This window comes from Amphibalanus amphitrite, unplaced genomic scaffold (assembly GCF_019059575.1).
Source record: "Amphibalanus amphitrite isolate SeventyFive unplaced genomic scaffold, NRLGWU_Aamphi_draft 000154F_arrow, whole genome shotgun sequence".
Taxonomy (NCBI): domain Eukaryota; kingdom Metazoa; phylum Arthropoda; class Thecostraca; order Balanomorpha; family Balanidae; genus Amphibalanus; species Amphibalanus amphitrite.
Genome location: NW_024881649.1, coordinates 837,204 through 853,289, shown reverse-complemented (window position 1 = coordinate 853,289; position 16,086 = coordinate 837,204). Strand labels below are relative to the sequence as shown.

General features: G+C 46.0%; 1 protein-coding gene across 1 annotated transcript; it reads right to left on the bottom strand.

The window, feature by feature from the left end:
• Positions 1 to 1,624: 1,624 nt before the first annotated feature.
• On the bottom strand, positions 1,625 to 13,490 carry LOC122383082 (histone-lysine N-methyltransferase PRDM9-like). Its single transcript, XM_043369199.1, has 11 exons — positions 12,749 to 13,490; positions 8,253 to 8,491; positions 7,816 to 7,976; positions 7,460 to 7,536; positions 7,158 to 7,244; positions 6,929 to 7,005; positions 4,427 to 4,520; positions 4,026 to 4,132; positions 3,456 to 3,598; positions 2,960 to 3,096; positions 1,625 to 2,665 (listed from the first exon to the last, which is right to left on the bottom strand). Exons 1-11 carry the CDS (start codon positions 12,879 to 12,881, stop codon positions 1,968 to 1,970), a joined length of 1,953 nt encoding a protein of 650 aa, XP_043225134.1. The 5' UTR covers positions 12,882 to 13,490; the 3' UTR covers positions 1,625 to 1,967.
• Between the last annotated feature and the right edge of the window lie 2,596 nt (positions 13,491 to 16,086).

Below are 16,086 nucleotides of genomic sequence, written 5' to 3'. Positions count from 1 at the left end.
TTTCATCATTTTATTATATATATTTTTTTCATCATTTTTTTTTGTTTATATATTTTTGTGGGCTTTATTATGATTTTTTTGTGGGCTTTTTTTTGTTTTGTTTTTTTCTCTCTTCTTCTTTTCTTTTATTTTGCCTCTTTTGCCTCTTTTGCCTTTTTTGATATCTTAGACACATATTTTTACACACAATCAACAGTCACACTCATACAAGGAACATGTACAAATTGACACTTCGGTGATAAAAAATATCATTTTTTATTTTTTATTTTTTATTTTTTATCTTTTTTTTAATAATTTTTTTTTTATTTTTTTTTTGTATTTTTTTTTTCCATTTCATTTTTTTTATATATTTATTTCTTTTTTCTCTCTCTCTTGTTGATGCGTGGGGGGGGGCTGACCCGGAAGGTGAGCGGCACGTCTCGAAGTTGGAGGTGGCGCCGCCCCCGCCCCCCAGGCCAGCCCGTGCTCCTTCTTTGTTGATGCGTGGGGGGGGGGGGCAGCCCGGGAGGCGAGCGGCAGATCTCGAGGTTGAAGACGGTGCCGCCCCCGCCCCCCGGCCGCCCCATGGTTCCTTCTTTGTTTGTGCGTTCCTGCCGGCCCGGGAGGCGAGCAGCAGGTCTCGAGGTTGGAGACGATGCCGCCCCCGCCCCCCAGGCCGGCCCGCGGCTCCTCTGTTGTTGATGCGTGGTGGTGGGGGGGGGGGGGGCGGCCCGGGGTGCAAGCGACAGGTCTCGAAGTTGGAGTGAGCCAAGATTACTTTACTACCTCCGAGCTTTACTGCAGGGACCGAGCTATGTCTCGACGCACACCGGGGCCCAGGGGAAAAACAAAACAGAATAAGGATCGCGGAAGGAAGGAAAATAAGGAATCGCGCAGTGGCGCACACACTAGCGGCTCCAGAAGGGCACTTTTGGACGCTGTAGAGGCATATCCCCACTTCAAATTCCAAAAACGCCTCTATCGCAAGGTGGACAGGGGACATCTAGGGAATGGTCAGAGCCTTGCGCCTGTTAACATTTTAGTACGTTAGGGCCTATCAACACTCAGTGAACATTGAACAAGGATACAGATGGATACAGATATCCTGCGGATTCATATACTATCTTTATCATGCCTCCACCCCCCATCTACGCAGTATTTTGGTGATAAAGCTAGTCATCCCTAACCAGACCTGATCCCTATGATTAACTAAGTTCAACCGGTGGACTTCTATCAACTTATTATCAATCTTTAGAACACTCAAGGCTTGTAATGTTGTGCGGCGATGTAGCCAAAATAATTGTCTGAAGTCAATGGTTGATTTTTTTCTGTTAACACCCTAATATTGTGAGCTCGGGTCTAACTGCACTGTCCCATTTCCTCGTCAGTGTAAACCACAGCCCATCGTCAGGCCCCAGATCTCTCGTGATATGACCAGTCTGAGTTGGCGGTATGACGACACACAGACTGCAGTGCCGCGGGCGGTATGGCGCCGGCATGGTGCACCGAGACAGGTCACCACGAACGGCCGGACGGTAATGCACCGGCACTGTGCACCACAGCTGTCCAACCGTATATAGACTGTATAGGATAGCATGCGTTACAACAACCAATGTGATGTGAGCGGCGTTTGAAACAGCCGAGATGTGCTAACACCAAATGTATTGAACAGATGAAACTATAAAACATCAACACAACACTCCATGAGGCATACCATTGCAGTATGAGCGAACCATTTATCGATAGGGCCCAGTAATACAGCGAATACATCTAAACACAAGGTTATTTAATACCGTAGCGCAATGTCATCGAGTCGTGTGCGTACGATTAAATTCAAAATTGATCAAGCGGCATGCACCAACGCCCCTAATCAACGATCACAGCCAACAGTCACATTGTCATAATAAGTTGATCCAGAGGCAGTTACATGCATTATAAAATCACAACAGGCTCGTAACAACCACCCCGCCTTTACAGCTACACTCATATCAGCTGGTCACCGTGCACCTCTCACTGTGTTTCCTCAGGTCACCGGGCGCCACAAATCCCTTACCACACCGCTCACACCTGTGTCGGTAGTCGTGTGTGTGCATGACGATGACGTGGCTCCTCATGTTCGACTGATCCGTGAACCGTGCCGGGCAGAAGGAGCACCCGTACGGCCGCTCCCCCGTGTGAGTCAGCATGTGTCTGGTGAGGTCCGCCTGTGTGACGAAACGGGCCGAGCACACCTGGCACCGGTGCGGCTTCACTCCGTTGTGTGACTGCATGTGTCTGGTGTAATTAGACAGGATGTTAAACACGGCGCCACACTGCTCACACTGACGCACCTTCTCCCCGGTGTGGATCCGTCTGTGATCTGTTAGGTGACCGTTCCGTGTGAACGCCTTCCCACAGACGTCACACACGTACGGTCTCTGGCCGGTGTGTGTACGGCGGTGAGTGGTCAGATGACCGCGCTCAGTAAACGTCCTGCCGCACTCGTCACATCGGTGGGGCCGCTCTCCCGTGTGGGTGAGGCGATGGCGACTCAATTTACACACATTGTTCGTCGAGTACTCACACCACTCACACTTGTGCCGTCCGTTCCTGCCGATGTGACCGTGCCATGTCTTCACATGCCTGTCCAGCCGCTCCTGTCCCAGACAGGCGTAGTCGCAGTGGACGCAGCGGACCGTGGAGCCACCTGGCGAATGACACTGATTACCATATACCAACATACATGGATGTATGTGCGTGCTATCAACATGTGACTTTATGTGCAGTTTGTTGAAGCTGTGCGCTTGTCTGTCTACTTATCTATTAGATGAGACGGCCAGTAACATAGATGTCGCCCCAGCCAGTCTGCCTTTGGGGATGGCAGTCAACCAGTTATGCCTCGCAGAAATATAACGTTTTCCAAGTGTTTTACTGATTGGCCAACTACTGAGCATTTTGTAATATATTTATTCTATCGAAAATGCTATATTCGGTCGTTCACCTGACACGAAGGCTGCTGGCGGCGGGGCGGCGGCCGGAGCCTTCCTGAACGTCTGCACGTTGATGTTGAGCTCCCGGGCGTAGGCGTCTCCGTAGTAGACCAGCAGCTCGGAGCCCTTCACAATCGGCTTGTACGTCCTGTGGCCATGACAAACGGTGAAACTATGAGTCGGAAAGTGACGAGTGATAAATATTGTGCGCACTCACGCTAACAATGAACGTACCGAATAAAATCACCACTGCCAAAAAGGGTCACAGTGCAATAAAAATTGGCACATCGGACGGATGACGATCATGGCGAGAGCAATACAGCTCAGCTGTCATTGTTACTTAGTAATGTTCCAATAATTCAACAGTTGTTTCTGACTGCAAAGTATGTACCAGCATCCACTGACCAATGAGGCCGATAACTGTACAGCTGAATTACAGCTACCGTGAGAAGCAGTGCACAAGTTACTATAATGGGGCAAGGTCTGCGCTAGACACGTTCACCCTACCTGTAGTACATCTGGCCCTTGTACTGGAAGGCGATCAGGTTCTGCTCCTGCTCGAAGCGGGCACAGTTGACCAGTCGCAGCCAGTTGCTGGAGCTCGAGTCGCCGGCGTTCACGTAGTGGTGCACGCGGCGACACTTCTTGATCTGCAAAACCGTTAGTGTGCATCAGTCAATACTCAATGGCCGTTTTAGCATTTAATTACGTACTTACTCGTACAACACAAGAAGTTAAGAGTCACTAGTTATCGAGGGTGTCAGCATCACAGAGATGTTGAAGACTGTACTTCTTCATCTACGACAGAAATGTCAACCAGACACCGGCTTTTCGAACACCAAACCAGTAATACGACTTGGGGGTCTGGGTGTTTCACTTCGTTCTGTTCATGAACCACACCTAAGCAGTGCACACACAAAGCACAAGCACACACAAAGATCTAAACTGGCTAAAAATTGATTTCCTCTCAATTTCCCTGGCTGGTTCCATGTTTGTTGTTTCCCGATAAGCGCGATCGATATTTAGTTTCCAAAATACATCCCACGCAGACCCGCCCCAGACCCGCCGCTCTCTCACCTCCCAGCTGTAGCCCGAGTCGGTGGCCTGGCGTCGGTCGGCGGTGACGATACCCTCGTAGGGACCGAACCTCAGCCGCGCCGGCAGGTCCTTCTCCGTCCAAATGCCTGTGTGGACCGTGGGAATACAGGAGTAACGTTGGTGAACTGTCATAGACTAAACACAGCTGCGGCTCAGTCTGGTGAGGGCCGAATGCAAGCGGTCGGATTGTCATAACGAATACATGTCAGCAACAGGAGATTCAATACGGTGGTACGGAAATGACTGAGAAACTAAGGAAACTGCATAACAGCGACTTATTGACGCTCCATTAGAGCAATATCTATCAAAACAGTCGTAAAATATCGTAAGGAAATAAATCAGGGCCTCTAAATGCGCAGTTTAAATAATGAGGATGTTACCGGTGTTGGCTCCGGGGATTTTGGACCGGCCCGGGTTGAGGAACTCGGGACGGGTCTTGATGTCTCTCTCAGGATCGCCAGTGTCGAACGGGACCTGTGCACGTATGTTCTGATGATCACAATAACCAATCAACCGCTGAAACTTACTAAAATGTTTGCAAAACAAAGACGACAGAGCAGTTTTTTCGACTGATGGTGTTAAAGCAGGGCGCATTGTAGTATCACAAACGTAATAATTACCAAATCAAATGCCTTCTTTACGGCGAGATGAGACAAAATAACAAGCTGTGAGAAAATCACGGTCGCAGTGAGGCGCGACCCGCGCTGCAGAGCCGCACGATCGAGCTGAAAGCGCCCTGCGTCGCCGCCTGGGTGGCGCAAAACGCAGCGGCGGCGCGAGGACCGAGACTAGAAGGCCTTGACCGAGGCCGGTGGCGTGATGAAACCACCCCACCAGCGCGCACCAGCGAGGCGGCACGGTGTGGTAATCTACGCACTGGCACAGCCCGACCCGTCGGGACAGAGCGGCGGCGAAACCGGGTCAGCGTGGGACGACACAGCGCGCCGCACCTAAAGCTGCGCCACGCGGCGCGCGCGTGCTCTCTTCCACATTTACATTATGCAGTTGATTGTATTAATTGCACGGCCTTGGATCGGAACAGGTATACTTCGTTGTAGCACTGTATAACATATGATTGTGCGACTTGACGCGCGCGTTTCGTCGACGGTTAGAATATATAGATTATTGTATTTAAGCAGTAAACACTGCAATGGAGTGTAACAGTTCTTATTCTCTCAAAGTAGTATAAGCTAAGACAGAAAATAGGTGCAAACCTGGAACACGGATCGTATTATAATGTTCGATATACCGACTGCAAGATCTATCGCACACATAGGGTGAGATATGCAAGAGACAAAACTGACGTGTGTCACGGAATGTTCGGTACTTTACATGGGTTACTGGTTTCCCAAAGGAAAAGCATATTGCGAGTTACATTATTAGTAATGGTATTAAATGCGTTTCAAAGAAGGCAATGTACCATTACGATAAACAATACGGGCCTTCTGGTACAATAAACAATAATGAGGTACCGGGTCGCATTGTTTATTGTAATGATATTAACGGTTAAAGGGACCCTCCCACCTTCAAAAAAGTTAATGAATTGGCAGGAAAGTGATGTCGCTCGGTTCAGAAAGAGCGAAAACGAATATCTACCAAATTTCATCGAAAAATATTCACCGGTTTTCAAGATATTAGACTTTTACTTTTGTTTACTTTTTGGGATCTCCGCTGTTCCTAGCGACTTTATTTGAAAGTGCGGCATTTGTTGCGCGCAAAGCAGCATATACCACCGCGTGCTACCAAACGTTTTAGTAAAAGATTTAAAAATCGTTAGATCTCCGCTAACGTCACAAATTCTAAGGGGGCATACCAATGCACTAGCCCCTTAGAATCCGAAAACTGCAAGTTTGAAATTCCATATCTCCGAATTAAAGCATTTGTCGATGTTGTGAGTGCCCAAACCGGTATTTGCAGGCCATGGCCACCAATTTGGCTATCTCAACTCAAAACTAATGTTAAGGTGGGAGTGTCCCTTTAACAAAAGGTGCGCTCGTCCATCCAGTGTGACATTATTGATATCTGGTATTCTATATGTACCTAAACCTGTCGCGGCTTTAGGATTTTGTGCGTTAGCTCTTCAAATGTCGTTCCAATCGCGGATAAGGAAGGGTTCTTACAACCACCCATGTAGTATATGTATCACATATGTTGGTGCATTATTTGTATATGTTTTACCGCGGTCCTTCGGATTGTGTGAAAGTGCGCGGGTGCTGACGTCACACTGCGTGTGACGGTATAAAAACTCGCGCGCGGCTCAGGGTCGGGGGCTCGCTCACTTTGGGGGACTCTCGCTGGCACTCGCCCGACTCGACTCGGCCGGGGCAGTGCTTTTGCTCGACCTCGCCACGCTGCGATGTGAGTACCGGTGGGACACCGGTCCAGTCAGGACCTGTTGTGCCCGAGTGACGCGGCAGTGTTTTCGTCACTGCGCGTGTAGCGGGTAACATTGCGCCTGTCTGCCTATTGCCTAGTAGCTGTACTTTTGCCGTACTTGAATCTAATCTCATGTCTATAATAGCCTGTAATGTAATATACCTGTTCCAAGGCAAAGCAAATTCTTTGTAGTTTGTAACGTTTACGTCTGAAAGAGACGATTGCTTGAAGAAGTGGTGCTAAAAATAAACTTTCATACTCCTAGACAAACGACCTGCTCAGCAGACACTTCATGCGTGAAGCCAAGCTGGCAAAGTAAAACAATAAAACTCACAAAGCAAAGAAAGCGCGAGCTGAAACATAGCTTGTAAAGATCACACACGAAACTGTTCGTCAGGAGGGCTATAAAGTACATATAACTAGCAATGCCATCAAAGTGTATATGATAACATATAGGTACACACTACACATAGACCAATGGAGCGGTCCCCTCCCGAGTTCCGTACCTTGGTGTCGGGTACGACCTCCAGCGGACCGTGCACAGGACAGTCGCCCTCCCACTCGCGGTCACACTCGTCACAGACTGGAACAACACGAAATAGAGGTTATCTCTATCTGTCAAAAGACTGAAGACTCGGAAACAAGAACACGTATTGCGACCGATACGACCGAGCAGAATGTGGAGACCGACAGGTTGAGTGTTGTTTGTTTATGAGACGGTAGCTGGTTACTCACAGATGTAGTCGTCGTCGTCCAGGTCCTCCTCCTCCCGGTAGTTGACCGTGTTCCGGCGTCGTTTGAACACCTCCCGCTCGGGAGGCTCTGTGAAATTTGACATTACATCACGTCATGCCCGCACACTCAATGTAACGTACGTAGCCACAACAGCACCAGCTGGAATAACATCCAGTTGCTTTCGCATAGAGTGAAGGACAAAGCTTTTGGTCTCACGATAAACGCCAAAACCGATAGTGACCGTAAAGTGGTGTCTAGGACATGCTATTCATACCAGTGACAATGGTGATGACGGCACTTACCTTCCCCCAAGTCCTTGAACTCGGCGATGATGTGGCTCCACAGCAGTTCAGCTTTCGTGTCTACAGCGTGCCGGGCCCTGAAAGTCGCGTCAAACCATACAGTATAAAATGGTCTTAGAGGCTCATTTATTAAGCGATAAAAAAATCTTGAATCTTGACTTGCAGAGGGTGTGCGAAAAGTAAATCGGCCGCCAAACAAACAGAATACGTACACAAACAATACGCCAAAATGTAAACCAAAAGCGCCAGACGTTGTAATTACAGCAAAATATCGCTAGTTTTATAGGTATCGCTAGATATAGATATTAGATAGGTATCTTGAAATTTTCACAATAACACTCGCTGTCATCACTTACTTGAACTGATCCTCGAGCGTAAAGCCGATGAAATCGTACGGCGGCGACGGCGGCCGGTGCGGAGACCGGTCCGCCTCCTTTGCTGCCTCCTCTGTGGTGACCCGCCGCCGCTCCTGCGACGGGACGTCACCGGACACGGCCGAGGAAGCAGCGGGCGCCGTCTGAAATATAGTGACAGGTGCTGATAAGATACCCCAAGAAAGTCAAACGATGACCCTCCAGCCTCGGGTATATTATTGAACGGGAAATGACTCAATAACTAGCAAGTATAAGCAGAAATTACGCCCTAATTAAATACAACCGTATAATTACTACCTTGCCCTACAATAAACAAAACAGGTGAAAAATGATATTGCACCTCTCCGGAGTACAATGTTACATGTACCGTGGTTTGCAGAGAAGATAGCGCACCACCACCCCAACAGTTCCCCACCAACCTCAGCCGATGTCACCGTCGCCGTCCTCTTCACCGGCGGCTGGAACTTGCTCTTGGCGGCGCCACGTCGCACGGTGGAACGCGACCGCCGCTGGGCCGGCCGGACGCATCGCGACGGGCTCCAGTCATCGTCGCCGTCATCGGCCGACCTCGCTGGTCGAGGACGCTTCGGTCGGGCCGGCCGGGGCGGCGGCGGCGGCGGCGGGGCGCGCATGAACGATGGCGGCTGGCCCGCGATGCCTGTGTGGGGACCGACACAAGCACTCAGCCGATAATGGGACACTTAACTGCTTCTCCTGGATTTCTGGCGGAGCCGTCAACCATCCTTAAATGGAGGGCTGGGGCCGTGCTCTAACCAAATGACAGCAGTCTTCGTGTGTATAGGTATGGGGGGGGGGGGAGGGAGGGATTACAGGGCACGCTAACACCTTTCCGGCGTGGCGGACATAGTGCATACTGCATACCTTCCTTTCTCCTAGGTACGACTGCCGCACCGTTCCAGTGGCAACGCCGATGAACAGTTTGGCTAATCATACACAAAACTGGCATTGGCATTGGGTTAATTGGCATCTACTCCTAGGCACGCCTATCTCGGTGGTGTAACCTTGCCTAACCAAAGGCCGAATCATGGCCCTGTACTGTTCATGAACCCCGGCGCACGGCGGTCGCTGACTCGCTGCGGCCGCTGCGGTCAGCCGGGTTGTTGCGTCACGAAAAGGGGCGGAGCTCATGTAGTATGAAGAATGTATGACGTCACCTTGCTGCGGCCGCTGCGATCTCTGCGGCCGCAATCCAGCGACCGCCGAGCCGCAAGAAAACTGATTGCACTGAACTTGGCGCACTGAAGTAAAATAGGCGCAAGCCATGTTGTCATGGAAACGATTTTGTAAACAAATTATCTAGCGGTGTGCTTCAGAGTTCAGTTGTAAACAATTGTCGGAAACTATTTCGGCAGCAGACGCTGTTCATGGAACGCTGCTGCGGCCGAGTGAGTGATGACGTTTCAAAAATGGGCGGGGCTTAGAACGTGCAGCCGGCCGCAGCGACCGCAGACTTCATGAACAGGGCCCAGATCACCACGGTGGTCAAACAGAGCCGGTAAATCAAACCAAATCCTGTTACACAGCCAGTCCTGGGCCGACACAACAGCAAACTCTCATACCTGAGATCTGCATAAATTAGACGATTATAATCTTACTCTCGCTTGTTTAGATGGGACGCCATTTAATTGAGTCCCAGAAAAGCTATTTCTGGCACCTAAAAGCTGACTCGCCCCAAAATTGGTCCTCAGCACCTATTTGGTGGATACCAGCACCAATCATGGAAAATGACCTTAATTAGCTGTTTCTGGCACCTATTCATCGGTACGCCTTACTCTTTTTTCTGAATCTGGCACCTAAATGCTGAGCGTAGCACCAATCTAGTAGAAAAATTAACTACTGGCTGGTAGAATCATGTTGTTCTGGTATAATGACCCCTGGAGTCTAGTCTAAAGGTTGCCAGTGCAGCTACACTCTAAGACAGCCCCGTAGTGATCTCAGCATTGTATATGACGTTTAAGTAAGCAAATAATATTGATTTGTTTGAAAAACAATGTCATTCAAATATTTAAAAGTATTTATTTGTAATGCTTAAAGGGAAACATTTTGTGAGTAATTGTCTCGATTTTGACCATTAAAACGGTGTATTTTTTGACGTCATCAAATAGCTCCAAAAAAGAAATGTAATGTTTTCATTCCGTTCAAGGCCGCTGAAGAAACGCGGGATCTTGCGTGGGACATTGTCCGTTGTTTGCCGCGCAGAGTTGTGCCGTGGTTGTGCCTTTTTCATCCGTTTCTTACTTATGTGCGCATGAAGCTTTGATTTTGTTTTTGGTTATTGTGTGGCCGGTCAGTCAAACGCCCCTGTAGAAACCGGATGCTGCGTTTGATCGAGATGGAGTCAGACGATGATTGCAGAAAGCTAATAATATTGAAAAGAGGGCCGGTTGCGTGGCATGTCTGTTCAGAGTTGACATTTTGCTTTACTCCAGTTTATGACCTGAGAGCCTGGCTGGAAGTGACGGATCCAAACTTTTCACGTTAAAATGGCTGAGGGTGCAATAATCTCTACATAGCGGGCTGGTATAGGAGCGTCTTGCTATGCTGCACCATAGCTGGCTAGTGATTCTCTTTTGGCTAGAAATGGCATTAATCATTATCTCCACTGGCGAAAATGGCACTTGACATCACCGAATGCAACGTTCATGTTTGTTAGGATACATAAAATCAGAAAGATTACGCGAATTAGGTAGGCAAACGTGGAATAAAATAGGTGCTGGATGTTTTGGTTTTGGTGCTGAATCAGCAAACAGCAAATACGGAGTTCAACTAGACGATCTGGCAACTTTAGGCTGTGTGGAAGCAATTAGGTGCCAGATTCAGATATTAGGGTCGAATAAGCATTTTGGGGCTGATCAGCAATTAGGTGCCAGAAACAGCTTTTTAGGGACCAGAAACAAATATTCCCCGTTTAGATGTTTTCACAGCCGCTGACACAAAGGCGGTCGATTGGCACCCGGCATCCAGGCTCACTTAAGTCTTCACACAGGGTCACTGCACAGTGTCCCTGCAGGGACATTTTCATCTGAAGTTTGGCCGCCGGAGCAACCACGAGACCTAATTGCACGAGTAGCCGATAGTCGGCGCCACCGTCGCACTCGGCCGCAGGCGCAGCCCACAACCATGAACCAGGTATACTGGCAATTGGCAAAAAATGGAGCTATTATGATATCGTTCGTTGATGTGCTTAATAAATGATCGCCACATAGACAAACAACCTTAAAGGGACCCTCCCACCTTCAAAAAAGTTAATGAATTGGCATGAAAGTGATGTCGCTCGGTTCAGAGAGAGCAAAAACGAATATCTACCAAATTTCATCGAAAAATATTCACCGGTTTTCAAGATATTACACTTTTACTTTTGTTTACTTTTTGGGGTCTCCGCTGTTCCTGGCGACTTTATTTGAAAGTGCGGCATTTGTTGCGCGCAAAGCAGCATATACCACCGCGTGCTACAAAACGTTTTAGTCAAACATTTAAAAATCGTTAGATATCTGCGCTGACGTCACACATTCAGAGGGGTATTCCTATGCATTAGCCCCTCTGAATCAAAATGCTGCAATTTTGAAATTCAATATTTCCGATTTAAGGCATTTCTCGATGTTGTGAGTGCCGAAACCGGTAATTGTGAGCCAGGGACCCCATTTTGGCTATCTCAACTCAAACCTAATGTTAAGGTGGGAGGGTCCCTTTAATGAAGAAAATGACTTATATTTTACTCATAATAACAATCTGAACCCCAATGTCAGCTTCTATATGAAGTTTGGCGCATAACGGCTCGCGTATTTGGAAATTCCAATAACGGGCGTCGTGGAAACTCCGCTCGATGCACTGAACAGACAAAATTGGGCGCCATAGATGGCCTTGATTGGATCCAATCCAGTCGGGGGAGGTTTGGTCAATCGTTGTCATTTTTAGCACATGCCATTTTTGGCAACCATGTGCTAAAAATGACAACGCTATCAGCTATTTTTAGCAACGATGAAGCCGATTTCACTCATCAGCGAGGAAATCACGATTTTGGAAATACAAGCACTGATTTTGGAAAAGAAGTGCTGCCACCTGGTGCAAGAAGAAGAAACCAGCTTTAATATGGCCGTTGTTTGTATGGTAGTCCAACGTTGAAGTATACCCTTTTTTGTGGCCCGAAGTTGGAACTTTAAATTGAAGCATCCGAAAATGATCGATATTGATCGAAATCATGATGTTGATGAAAAAAATAATATGTTAAGTTGAGAGAGTAGGCCATTTTATCCAGATGCGGTGGTTTACTTCTTGAAATTATTTTTGCTTACGACGACTGCCATGTAATGAGGGATAATTAGCAGCCGTCATTAGCAAAAATAATTTCAAGAAGTAAACTACTGCATCTGGATAAAATGGCCTCCTCTCTCAACTTAAAATATTATTTTTTCATCAACATCATGTTTTCGATCAATATCGATCATTTTCGGATGCTTCAATTTTAAGTTCCAACTTCAGGCCACAAAACAAACTACCATACAAATATAACGGGCATATTAAAGCTGGCTTCTTCGTCTTGCACCAGGTGGCAGCACTTCTTTTCCAAAATCAGTGTTTATCTTTCCAAAATCTTGATTTCCTCGCTGAGGAGTGAAATCGGCCTCATCGTTGTCAAAAATAGCAGAATCGTTGTCATTTTTAGCACGTGTGACAAAAATAGCACGTGCTAAAAATGACAACGATTGACCAAACCTCCCCCGACTGAATCAAGGCCATCATCCGCGTAATTTGAATTAGACTGAGACAAAGCTAGGCTCCTCGAGGAGCCTTTGTCTAATTCAAATTACGCGGATAGGTCAGTGTATGGTATATCACGTTTTTTATGATATAAACTAAACATAAATGAACGTAAAAATGGCTAGCTCGGACTTACCAAGTTCAGACAACTTGTCATAGTTGGACTTCATGTTGCAATAAACTTGCTTCTCGAGATCACTTAGGGCTCTCCAGGCGTCCTCGGCAAAGAACTGTCGTATGTGTATAAACTTCTCATCTTCGACATCCATCCTTCGGTCGCAACAGCCAGCAAGGGCGAACAGTACGAAAATAACACAATCGCGATATTATAGGAGCTATATCAACCTATTGCTTTTCAAGATAGATCCTAGCCACCTATTATCGACTCAAGGCCTCCTCCACGCGATCCACTATCTTCAAACACCAATTCAGATCCAAAATCCGTGCAAAATCCACATTATTTGCTGCTGTTTGCTATGCTGTTTACATTTATTTTCATATGTTTTAGGGCCTTGTGCTTACTGCTTACATTCATCTTCTGCTTGAAACCGGAAGATATGTTCAAGATTTCATAGAAATAAGTTTAACATGCATTTCAGTTGTATTTTGTTGAATATCCTGCAATTTTGCCAAAAATTGAATTGAAAAGGAAAATAAATTATTCATTACATGAAATAAAAAAGAATATGAAAAGGAGGGCTATGAATAAGTTTTCAAAAAGCTCTTGAAAAATATACAGCTCCTTTTTAAGGCACTCTTTTTACGACAAAATTGTAAGTTTTCGTGATGGTTTCAGGATCAATAGAAATCTGATAATATGACATAAAATTGCTTTATCCATTTTCAAACGTTTCGACTTTATTCAAAGTCATCTTCAGTGTTAAGATTGACAAGTACACAATTACATGCTGACATAAATATACAAGCAGTCGATGCAGGGTATCAGTCGATGCACATCACACACTTCACAAAAACAAGACATAAAACATCATTCGTGTTGATTCGGTCGTCTTCCTACAGAACGATACTTAGTTTAAACGCAGATGATCGGTCATTGATGGTCGGTTTCGCTTCAAATATGTGTAAAGATTCTAAAATTCGTAAATTGAAGTTTGAGCGTTTTTGATCTATGATTTTGAAATCGTCTATACTGAAGGGGGTGTCACATGCCAAAGAATGATCCCGTACAGACGATGCTACTGGACTGGATAAGAGTTCGCCCGTTCTGTGTGACCTACCCTTGTGTTGACAAACTCTGCTGTGGAGCCTAACATAGGTAGAACCTATGTAAGATCCTTCACACGAAGGACAACTGAACTTATAAACTACAGCAGATCGACACATTTTAGGGATAGAGTCCTTGAACTTGAACAGAGATCCAATAGTGAAGTTGTTTCTGAGAATGAATCGCGGGCTTAGATATGGGTAGTACTTTTGTAGGAGAGCGCTTATTTCATTTTTGAGCTTAATTGAGCGTTTTCCGAAAAACGGCAAAGTGAAAAAGCTTTCGAGTTTTTCAACCTGTGGTTGATTTGTGATAGTAATGAACCTTCTGTTGAGAAACTTGGCAATGGCGGCATCTACCAATGACCTTGGGTAACCGTTATCCAAGAAAAAACCTTTCAGTGATCTTAGCTCTAGATCGAAGAGCTTGTAGCTCGAGCATAAACGGTAGGCGCGATAAATAAATGACTGGATGACTGCCCACTTGATGGAAAATGGGACGAAACTAAAGAAGCTCAATCCTAGTCCGGTAAAGGTAGGCTTGTGGAAAACGGAAGTCTCAATAGAAGAGCCAATACGTTTTATCTTGACATCCAAAAAGGGTAGCGTTTGGTTGGACTCTACTTCTTTGGTGAACTTAATCTTTGGATGCTGCTCGTTAAGGAAGGATAAAAACTTTTCTACATGAGTGACGTGTCGAAAGACCAGAAAACAATCATCAACATACCTCCTATACAGGACAGGACGAAATTCAGAAGGGCAGGTAGTAAGCCAATTCTTCTCATGAAAGCATAAGAAAATGTTGGCAAAGGTAGGGCCAAGTGGTAGGCCCATCCCTACGCCGTCAAGTTGTTGGTACAACTGTCCGTTGAAAAGGAAAAACGAGTTGGTTACTGACAAATCTAACATTGAGCGGAATAGTTTCCGAGGGATGCCACTGACGCTGTCAGTCTGGCTGAAGAGAGAGTTGATAGCTATGTCAACCGTTTCACCTACAGGTATGTTAGTAAACAAACTTTCAATGTCAAAACTGGCCATAACCATATCTTCGGAAAATGTGAAAGTTTTTAAATCCATGACGAACTCGTAGCTGTTTTTAACGGTAAATTCATTCTCAGTAAGGGGAGCAAGAATTGGAACTAAGAACTTCGCGAGGGCGTAAGTAGCAGTGCCACAAGCTCTGAAAATGGGACGAAGAGGTAAGTTCGGTTTGTGGATCTTAGGTAGACCATATAGGATACCTGGCGAGGACCCAGACGCATACAGTTCGTTGTACGTATGTTCGGTAATAGCACATGCTTTTTTCAACTTGCTGAGCAGCCTATTAACTTTATCTTCTACACGTAATAACAGTTTGTGAAGTGGCTCATTCACAAGACAAAACTTAGTGCGATCTGACAGTATCTTTGTAATCTTTGCTAGATATTGAGCTTTATCTAAAATCACGACCCCCCTCCCCTTGTCAGGTCTAGTTACCACAATAGAAGAGTCAGATGCAAAATCCTTCAAAGTCTTGACATCATTTTTGGAAAATATTGGTGAAAACACTCTGGACGGACGAAACGTGTTGAAAAACTTGTAACTCACGGTACGAATCTGCTGCTTGACATCTTGAAAATCAAATCTTGAAGGGAGTGACAAAGACGATAACTTCTGGACGAGTGTCTCGAAATGAAGGAAATATCCATGAAAGCTGATCTTCCACACAGGTAGCTTAAATTCTAAGCCAAATGCAAGTAGCTTGTAAGCTTGTTTTTGTGAAGTGTGTGATGTGCATCGACTGATACCCTGCATCGACTGCTTGTATATTTATGTCAGCATGTAATTGTGTACTTGTCAATCTTAACACTGAAGATGACTTTGAATAAAGTCGAAACGTTTGAAAATGGATAAAGCAATTTTATGTCATATTATCAGATTTCTATTGATCCTGAAACCATCACGAGAACATTTGTACGATATCATCAAACGTGACTATGGAAGACCGGTACTCAAGCGTGTCTTTCTACACACAAGTACTCTTAAGAAGAAAGAAAAGTGTGACCTGGATCTAGATTTTCTACTTACCTGTAAGACGTACGAGATTTTCCCAAAGTTTCTGCGCTTTAAACTGTACAAGAAGTCCCTACAATCTTCAGCGTTTTACAAATCATGGCAAAACAAATTACTCGACCAAGAAATACAGTTCAAAAGGAAACGCGCTGAGAAGTTGAAGCATGACTGTGATGCTCAGCGTGGAGATCTCAGGAA